Source organism: Vitis riparia, chromosome 2 (genome assembly GCF_004353265.1).
Source record: "Vitis riparia cultivar Riparia Gloire de Montpellier isolate 1030 chromosome 2, EGFV_Vit.rip_1.0, whole genome shotgun sequence".
Lineage (NCBI taxonomy): Eukaryota > Viridiplantae > Streptophyta > Magnoliopsida > Vitales > Vitaceae > Vitis > Vitis riparia.
In genome coordinates, this window is record NC_048432.1 from 16,199,148 (window position 1) to 16,208,421 (window position 9,274).

Here is a 9,274-nt window from a genome sequence, read left to right on the forward strand (position 1 = left end):
TTGATTTTAAAGACTATTGTATTTGAATTCTCTGAATTAAAATGATGACTTTCAAAAGCAGTTTAGCATCAAGTGTTGAAAGTGGAATTTGACTATTTTTAGTCATAAAGTAGGACCAATTGGAAATAGACATATTAAAGTTCACATTCTATATAATTTCCATGCTACACATCCATACTTGATCCATGTTGCTAATTTTGTTAATGTTGTGATCATTGATGGGTCTAGTTAAATTATGATTAACGAAAGCCGCTTTGATCCTATGTTAACATAATTAGTAGACCAGATTGTTTAAGGATATTTGAATAAGATAGCAAAGATGAGCTCAATAAAGTACTATCATGAACATTGTTTGTAATATATATGTGGTCCAAGTGGGAGATTGATAGAATAAATGTGGATCGACAATATATTAAACATTGTCCAGGATTAAGCTATCTTTTGACATGCAATTTCTGATTTAATCTTGAGTATGGGCCACCTAATGTGTAGAGCCTAATGCCATCACGAGCTTTAGATGATGGGCCTAAGGCCCGTGAGGCCTAATAACCAATGGGTATGGTCCCTAAGGCAGGAGGGTATAAAAGGCTTAGGCTTGTGTCTTTTGGATCATCACATCCTTTTGAAAGAACAGAACCGCTCTCTCTCTCGCTCCCATTGCCTGAGAGAATCCAGAGAAGGTGGTGCCCTCCATCAGCCTTAGAAGATCCGTACCATCTTCAAATTCACACATGGATTCAGGTTGGTACAATTTTAATAGTAATTATGGCATAATTTCTTCATGTGATTCAACATACGATCCTGTATGATCATTGAATATATAAATTGAAATCTTACAGTTATTTCCTCCTTCAAGGCATTTTCCTCTTTGTTTCTTTTCTTTCCCTCCTTTTTGACATCTAAACCAAAAGCCAAAAGACGCTTTGTCGTTGCAACAAGATGGCATACACTCTCCTCAAATCCAAAATCAACCCCATGGTTTTTTCCAAGAATCAATCAATAACTGCATTTCCCACCAACCTTCTCAATCTGGACTGCTGACTCAAATCGACTTTCTTTGTTTTGATAACAACGAAACCTCAGTCCACCTTAAAAATCCCAAAAATAATTCTTAAAAAAAAAAAAATTCTAATAGAAGATGTGTGTGCCTCATCTTGCATTTGAAAGCATATGCAAACGTCATGTGACAAGCAAGTCAAAAGAGAAGGTTCATGAGGTCCACATTGATCAGCTTTGGCAATAGGAAAAATCTATAATGCCTCCGGAAGTATCGTCCCTCCATTTGATTTAGGTCATTGGATGAAAAAGGTTTAATCTTAGCCGTCCAAATGAAAATTGAAAAAAAAAATAAAATAAAAATCTGGGCTGAAACCGAGTACCTGGAGAGCGGTCTCCCCCTCCAGTACGAGTGCAAAATTCTTCCAGTACGAGTGTCATCTTCCCGATTTCCCTCTCTCTTCTCCGTATCCTCCTCTGTTATCCATATTTCATTTTCATATTTCGGGTGTTTATCGGTGTTTTCAAGTAAGGCGTGTGATAATCAAGAGTATGATATTCTCGCTTTCCCCTCTCCTCTTCATATTCCTCATTTTCTTCATATTTGATCTTTGGTTTAGGAGTTATAAGGTGGTGTTTTTAAGTTTTAAATTATCTTGTTTAAAGACCCGAATTGAAGACGTAGTTGAAAGAAGAAGAAGACGACTTGAAGTATGAAGAAAAAGAAAGTTGAAACCAACATAATTTTTTGTTAATCAAAAGGCGGTTGTGTTGTAATTATTTGAATAGTTCTATATTAAGAAAAAAAAAAGTGAGTATTGATGATGTGTTTTACAAAATTGTATCGATTATATTTCGTGTTTTTTTTTTTTTTAGATTTATGAATTGATCACATTAATGAAAAATAATGTGTTTATATTCATAGTTGAACATTGAAAATAATTTATATGCTAATTTTGTCACTATTGAAAATGTAAAGAAATTTAGGGAGGATTTTGGAGTGGTAATGATATTTGTATTTTATTTGGCGTTTGATTGATTATAAGTTAGTAATATGAATTTTTTTGAAATGTGAAATAAAATTTGTGGGGAATTTGGACCGAAAATTTTGTTTGTAATTTATTTGGTATTTGTTATTGTTGTAAGATACAAATATAAAATTTATTGAAATCTGAGAAAAACTTTTGTTGAGATAATGTGACGGTGGAAGTATATTTGATTTATTATGTATTGTTTTGATTTCATTTTATCTTAGAGTCATCTTGATTCTTGTCATTTATACATTGAACCAAGATGAAAGAAATAATGACAATAAGTTATCATGTGTAATTTATAAAAAAATGATGAAACCTCTAACATTTTTAGTATAGAAGAATGGAAATAGAAAAAGAAGTTAATTTATTGTATTTGAAATCATATTATAAAAATTGAATTAAATGATTTGATTTAATTTTTGGGAGCGAGCGCGATAGTATTGAAGTTCTTAGAAATCCAAAGAGATTGTAATAGTTTAGATACATTACTAATAAGGCAAAATATAAATATGTAGTTTATTTTAAAATTAAATTTTTTTCTTGACCTTTTGGATTTATCACTTTATATTTCAAAAATAAATAAATTGTAATTTCTCTTTCTAAAATTTTCTTTATTTTTCTACTTCATAAAAAAAATTCTCAAAAGGTAATTATTATATTAAACATTTCAACAGATTTTATAATTGATTATTATAATAGATGATAACAGTGTGTGGTGATTAGTATGGTTGGTTAAACTGAAGAATTGGTTTTTTTTTTTTAATGTTTTATTCACCTTATCTGCCATGTGTCTTAACTCTATCGGCCAAAGAGGTGGGTATCGTAGCATGACCCCAAGCAATATCCTGGTCAACATATGTCAGTTTTCATCACTGGAGAGGAGATTCAGAGAATTAGGGATAACTTTGTTACTTTCCTTCCTCATCCCAATCGAATTCATGGTAGCCATGATAGCAGAAGGAACCAGCTTCTTCGATGTCTTCTTGCCTTTCCTCCTCCTCCTCCCACTTCTGGTCTTTCTCATCCTAAAGCTTTTAAAAGATTCATCTTCGCTCAAATCTCCACCACTCCCACCAGGACCTTCTCCATGGCCAATCTTAGGCAATCTTTTGCATCTGGGAAACATGCCTCACATCAGTTTAGCTCGCTTTAGCCAGTCCTATGGTCCTCTCATCTCGCTAAGACTCGGATCCCAAATCTTGGTGGTGGCATCAACATCCTCCGCCGCCATGGAAATTCTCAAGACACATGATCGTGTTCTATCTGGTAGATATGTTCCTCACGCAGTACCAGCCAAGAATTCTGAAATCAACCGCGTGTCTCTTGCATGGGCAGTTGAGTGCAATGATGCATGGAAGAACCTAAGGACAGTTTGTAGGGCTGAACTTTTCTCAACCAAAGTAATGGAGTCTCAAGCATGGGTGGGAGAGAAGAAGGTGATGGAGATGGTGAGATTTGTGAGCACAAAGGAGGGGGAGGTGATGAAATTTGGAGAAGTGGTGTTTGCTACTGTACTTAATACCCTGACTACTGTTCTTATGTCCAGAGATTTTATCGGCTTTGAGGATGATAATAAGGATGGAGGCATGAAAGGACTTGTAAGGAAAATGATAATGGCCATGGCTGCGCCGAATTTGGATGATTTTTATTTAATTTTCAGTGGATTGGATCTTCAAGGTCTGAACAAGAAGACCAAGGAGCTGATTGCAAGGATTTGTTCTATGTGGGAGTCTGTCATCAGAGAGAGAAGAGAAGGTGCAAGCGATGACCCAAGCAAGCAGGACTTCTTGAATATTCTGATCCGCAGCGGCTACTCGGATGATCAAATCAATCAATTGTTCATGGTTCTCTCTCTCTCCTCCTCTCTCATACAGAAACTAACCTATTGAAAACCTGTTGAAAACCCGATCCGTAGAGGTTAAAAACAAACATAAGGGTCCATAAATTTGGTGAAAGATTTCCTCACAGAACTACTACATAATTTAAATAGTTTGGCATCTGAACAGTTTTTAAGGAGCTGTGCAGTTGTGATAGCATAAACCATTAGGGAAGATAATGAAATACTCAAATTTTATATAGGGGAGACATATATCAGTAATTTTGGGATGCACATAGACTTCTTACAGTTATAAGAGTTAAGACTGAGGCATGGATCTGCTGTACAGATCAGGCCAATGAACAAGTTCTTGAGATTGATCCAAGTTGAACCAAACTGACCTTTACAGTTCAACATTTGATAGACCATTTACAGCTCTAATTGTTAGGATATGAACCCTGCAAACTCCGGTGTGCCTCCTGTGGTTCATGAATCATTCTGCGAAACTCTCAGTGATAGCTTCACATTTCACTTATTCCAACTCTTTCTCCCCCCACCCTTCCTTTGTTTCGGTTTTAATTTATTGCCTTTGGTGATGGCTGGTATATATGATAAAAGTAATGACAGGAGGTGATGACCTTGCCTCCATTTTTTCTTGTTGTGGGAACTTAGTTATTTTAATTCAATAGTTCTTTTTTGCATGTTCTAGTACTTGTTGGCCTTACCCAGCTACTGGTTTAGCATACATGTATATAGTCAGTAGAATACTGTTTTGATGGTTGTCATGTATTAGCAGGAGTTGCTTACTGCAGGGGCAGACACCAGTAGTTCAACATTGGAGTGGGCAATGGCAGAACTGATAAAAAGTCCAGAATCCATGAAGAAAGTCCATGAAGAACTTGCAAGAGAAATCAGTGATAATCTGCTAAAAGCATCTGATCTACCTCACCTACCATACCTCCAAGCCTGTGTCAAAGAAACCCTGAGGCTGCACCCCTCGGTACCATTGCTCCTTCCTCGCCGTGCATCAGTCTCATGTGAAGTTATGAATTATACCATTCCAAAGGACTCTCAAATATGGGTAAATGCCTGGGCAATTGGGAGAGACCCCATGAATTGGGAAGACCCTCTAGTGTTTAAACCAGAGCGCTTCCTCAACTCAGCTGTAGACTTCAAAGGGAATAATCTAGAATTCATACCCTTTGGTGCTGGAAGGAGAATATGCCCTGGTCTGCCCATGGCTGCAAGGCTTCTTCCTTTGATTCTTGCCTCCTTGACCCATTTCTTTGATTGGTCTCTTCCAAATGGAACCACTCCAGTTGAGCTAGACATGAACGATAAGTTCGGTATATCATTGCAGAAGGAACAACCTCTACTCATCATTCCTAAAGTTCGAAAATGATCAAGAGAAGCTCTTCATTTTCATTGATTTCCATACTTATATTATCTATGTCAGTTGCTGTTGAAAAAAGGGTACTCAAAACTGTAGCTGGTATATTTCTATATTTTGGATTGTTTTACTTCTACTTTTACGAGGATCTCAATGTGACATCAAGCTTGTATAACAAAAACTATGAGATATGTGAGAAGATAATGAATGAGTATTCGAACACAAATCAAATGAAATCATTTCATATATGGTGATCCAATTCCCAACTACATGGTTCAGAACAGAATGATCCTCCTGACAAGTGATGAAAATAAATAAATAAATAGAATTACATATGACTAAAAATGAATTTCGGCATACATGACTAAGAAAGAATTTCAACATACATAAAGAATCAAAGAATAAAAACAAATTGACAACAAATACTAAGGACTGAAACCTAGAACTCTGGCCTGAGAAGAACTGACATCCGTATCAAGCTACTGTATCTGTAGAAATTGGTTCTTGCCTATCAGACTGAAATCTTATCTGCAACCAAAGAATGAAAGAATGAAATGCTTCTTCTACCTACAAAGAATTTAGTTTCCCTTTTGTACGCGAAAATGGAATGTAAAGTGATGGTATGCATGAAGAAGAAGAACCCCTCCGGATCAACTTGGCAGAGAAAAAGAGGAAGAGCTGCCTGCAACATCCACCTGAGTCCATGCTGAGACCGTGTAAAGAGGCTGATCTAGCCAACTTAGAGTAAGCGCCGCATCTTGGCCTCGCTTTGAAACACTATAATTCTCACAGGAATACATCTTCAACAGCATTTGGCTCTGAAGCATTTCCCTTTCGCTGATCCCCACGCATCGAAACCCTCCTTGCTCCATCCGCTTCCTCCACTTTTCGAAACTTTCATGCCTTTCTACCCTGTCACTTCCTTCACATGCAATTATATTCCTAATTTCCCGAGCAAACATCTCCTCTACTTTCATCCTCACTGGGCTATCCAATGGAAGACTATAATCAATTGAATCAAATATGGCAGAGTAGTATCTCAGTGAGTTAGAAACTCTTGTTTCCAAGCTGAGTTCATTGTGCTCAGCTTCTTGCTCCGCCATAAGAACAATACTGGGGTTTGTGCTCCGGATTAGGCCTAGAAAGTCCCTGAGGGCTCCTCCACTGCCATCATAAAGAGTCTTGTGCAGTTGGAAAATACAGTTCACAGCCACACTTTCCTTGTCCTTCACATGAAGCATCCACAGCCTCACATCTTCCAACCTGTCCACCACCGGATGGAATTCAAAGGGAAGGTTCAATGCTTCAGCAAAACCTGCAAGCCTATCTCCTGTTTCGTTCAGTTCTTGTTTAGACTCGCCTACGCCAGTGATTCTAACGTGGCTCGGGGGATTAGTCCTAGAGGCCAAACTCTGAAACAAACTAGGCCATTGAAGCCCTTGCTTAATGTCGAAATCTATGATATGAACCCTGTCTTTTCCTTCAAAAGCCCTCAACAGAATCTCATTGGATGTGAAGTGAATGAATTTTGGAATTGGGCTCACCTGGTTCAAAAGCCTCAGTGCAGTCCAAGTGTCATCATCTGCCCGATCAAGCTCTCGAGGGGTAGTAACATGGAAGATAGCAGGCCAAAGCCTTGAGACCCGCAGAGCTAAAGCTTCTGTGAAGTAAGCAGTAACACGGCTTATAGGACTTCCTTTTGGAGAGGCAAGATCCCCCAATTTAGCTATGAAATGGCTGATGGCAGCCATGTTCCTTGAGCCAATTGCTTCAACACAAGCCATAAGCAGGCTGATGAGCTCGAAACCTTGATGCTCCCCTTGGTTGTTCTCGTCGTCCCCTGACATCTTAGGGCCTTCATGCAGGTGAGGTAGGCTCGACCCATTACCGATTTCCTGCTCTACAGTGCTCTCATGTAGCCTAAGGGCCAAGGGATGGCTCTCTGAAGAATTACTGGATCCGGAGGCTTCCTTAACAACTCCATGGCTGGTCTCCAAATCATTGTCACCAAGGCTTGTAATCTCAGTCACTACAGATTCCAGCCAAGGATTGTTTGACAATGGAAGAGGTGGGGAAATCACCTCACTAGGCACAAAACAGACCCTCTCTTCCTCTCCTGAACAAGTCAGAGGGAAAGAAACTTGAGGGTTGTTTCCAACGCCTGGAACTGATCTAGGCACCCCAAAACTTGGCTGAAACCAAAAATTCCCACTACCCAGTTGGCCTAAGCTCAAGCTTTGGCCGCCGCCTTCCAGAGATTCATCAGATTTCCCATAAGTGTCACTTCTCCTTTTTCTCTTGGCTCTGCTCATGCAGGACTCGTCCACTGAACCCTGCTCAGCAAACCTCTTCAAACTCTTACCTTTCTCCCAAAACTCATCTTTGATCTCCCTCCTTCCTTCGATGAAGGTGGTCTGAGCACTGGTTGCTGAAGGTGGGAGCCGAATATTCTGCTTGAGAGAACAAGTACTAGTCTTGGCTTCCATGGACTTCTCCACAGAAAGGCCGACCGGCCTAATGGGCTGCGACCGTGAAGCATCTTTTCGGGGGAAGCTACATGGCAAATCCAATCTCTGTGTGCTCATTGAAGGTAACTGGAAATGGCAAGCTTGAAACTGTGCAGATGTTTCACTCCTCAATCTATGTCTGGGCGACAACAATGTAGAACACCCAGCCAACATTCTCTATTTTCTTCCAATTTTCTCTTCTTTTTTTTTTCTATTCAACTTTCAATTCACCCACCCTTTTTTTCTCTATCTGCTTATCTCTCTTTTTGTTTCTATAACTTGTGAACTATGCAATGTATGATCTTTCTGTATAAATTTCTGTAAAATTATATGAAAATGTGCATGTAAATCTGAAAAGAGAGACAGACTATGTGAGTGTGTGAAATTTAAACAAATCAAAAACCATAACCCGACTGGAATCCGATGAATTACACGAAACGAAGTGAATAAAATCAATTAAAAACGTTCATACGTGTGTCTCTATATGAAAAATAAAGAATGCAATGAAGAATCTGCAACACCCCACCCTGTAAAAGAATGAAAGAATTGAACACTATCCCACACACCTTTGAAAGAATTGAATACAATGTCAAACACCTACTGGAAACTGATCATCGGATTCCAAAACTTTTAGGAAAAACTCATTGGGAAAGGCTATGATTCCTCTGCACAGGAGAATCCACGCCAAGCATGCAACTCAAGCAACATTCATCCTCGAATTTGTAGCTTAAACCCTCAGAAAATTCCCGACCCAAATCAGCAAATGAAGAATAGAACAACTCCATAACAGCTGAAACTGAACCCAAAAATCTCAGCCCTCAGAACCCGTCAAACATGTAAGAAAATAAACCCTCCACTACCCAAAAACCCCCTCAAACCCATAAACCCCGGCTTCTCAGAACCCTTCAAGCGTACATGAAACTGAAGTAAAAGTAATCTACTACCCAAAAAACCATAAAACCATACACAACCCTTCTTTTATACAAATCACTCTCCTCTTCTTCTACCTCTGGTATACCAGTACTAACTCACACCATGCTCTTTTTTTCCTGGGGTTTTGCCACTGATTTGATTTACCTAGCATTGAAAAATGATGGCAGGTGAAAAGGGTGTTGGAGAAAAGTTGAGAAGCTTCGTGGGTGTGGCCGTTGGATGGTGAGATCGGACGGTGGACTGTGGTTGCCCAAGTGACCGTTGGAGGGTGTCGGTGAAATATGACCGTTGGGGAGTTGGTGTACGGACCGTGTGATTGAAATTTTTATTCTTTCTTTCCCTTTATTCGGGGTTGCCTGTGAGTCTGTCTGCTGCCATGCACGTGGTTCTCACGTGCCTGTCTCCTGATATCCGTTCATGTGACCGTTAGGGTTTACATCATCATCTCCTTTTGCTAAAGGTTTTCCTTCTTTCCCTTTCTCTTTGATTAACTTCCTTAACTTCTTCCACGTGGCATAAATTTTGATGACTAGCACGTTAATATTGTGCCACGTCGGCTGAGCATTCGTTTTTTAACCACTAATTTGGTGATGTGGCA

The 9,274-nt window shown here is 39.1% G+C and overlaps 2 protein-coding genes across 2 annotated transcripts; one reads left to right on the forward strand and one right to left on the reverse strand.

Annotated features, from left to right (window-relative positions):
- The first annotated feature begins 2,859 nt into the window (after positions 1–2,859).
- On the forward strand, positions 2,860–5,435 carry LOC117932346 (probable (S)-N-methylcoclaurine 3'-hydroxylase isozyme 2). The gene is made up of 2 exons (XM_034853570.1): positions 2,860–3,874; positions 4,643–5,435. The coding sequence occupies exons 1-2, from the start codon at positions 2,969–2,971 to the stop codon at positions 5,246–5,248; spliced, it is 1,512 nt and encodes a 503-aa protein (XP_034709461.1). The 5' UTR covers positions 2,860–2,968; the 3' UTR covers positions 5,249–5,435.
- A 93-nt stretch (positions 5,436–5,528) lies between these two features.
- Positions 5,529–8,859, reverse strand: LOC117932340 (scarecrow-like protein 28). The gene has a single exon (XM_034853561.1). The coding sequence runs from the start codon at positions 7,915–7,917 to the stop codon at positions 5,887–5,889; it is 2,031 nt and encodes a 676-aa protein (XP_034709452.1). The 5' UTR covers positions 7,918–8,859; the 3' UTR covers positions 5,529–5,886.
- Positions 8,860–9,274: the final 415 nt, after the last annotated feature.

Coding starts and splice junctions, on each gene's coding strand:
- LOC117932346 (XM_034853570.1), top strand. CDS start 2,969: ATGGTAGCCATGATAGCAGAAGGAACCAGCTTCTTCGATGTCTTCTTG. Junction 3,875..4,642: donor AAATCAATCAATTGTTCATG/GTTCTCTCTCTC, acceptor ATGTATTAGCAG/GAGTTGCTTACTGCAGGGGC.
- LOC117932340 (XM_034853561.1), bottom strand. CDS start 7,917: ATGTTGGCTGGGTGTTCTACATTGTTGTCGCCCAGACATAGATTGAGG.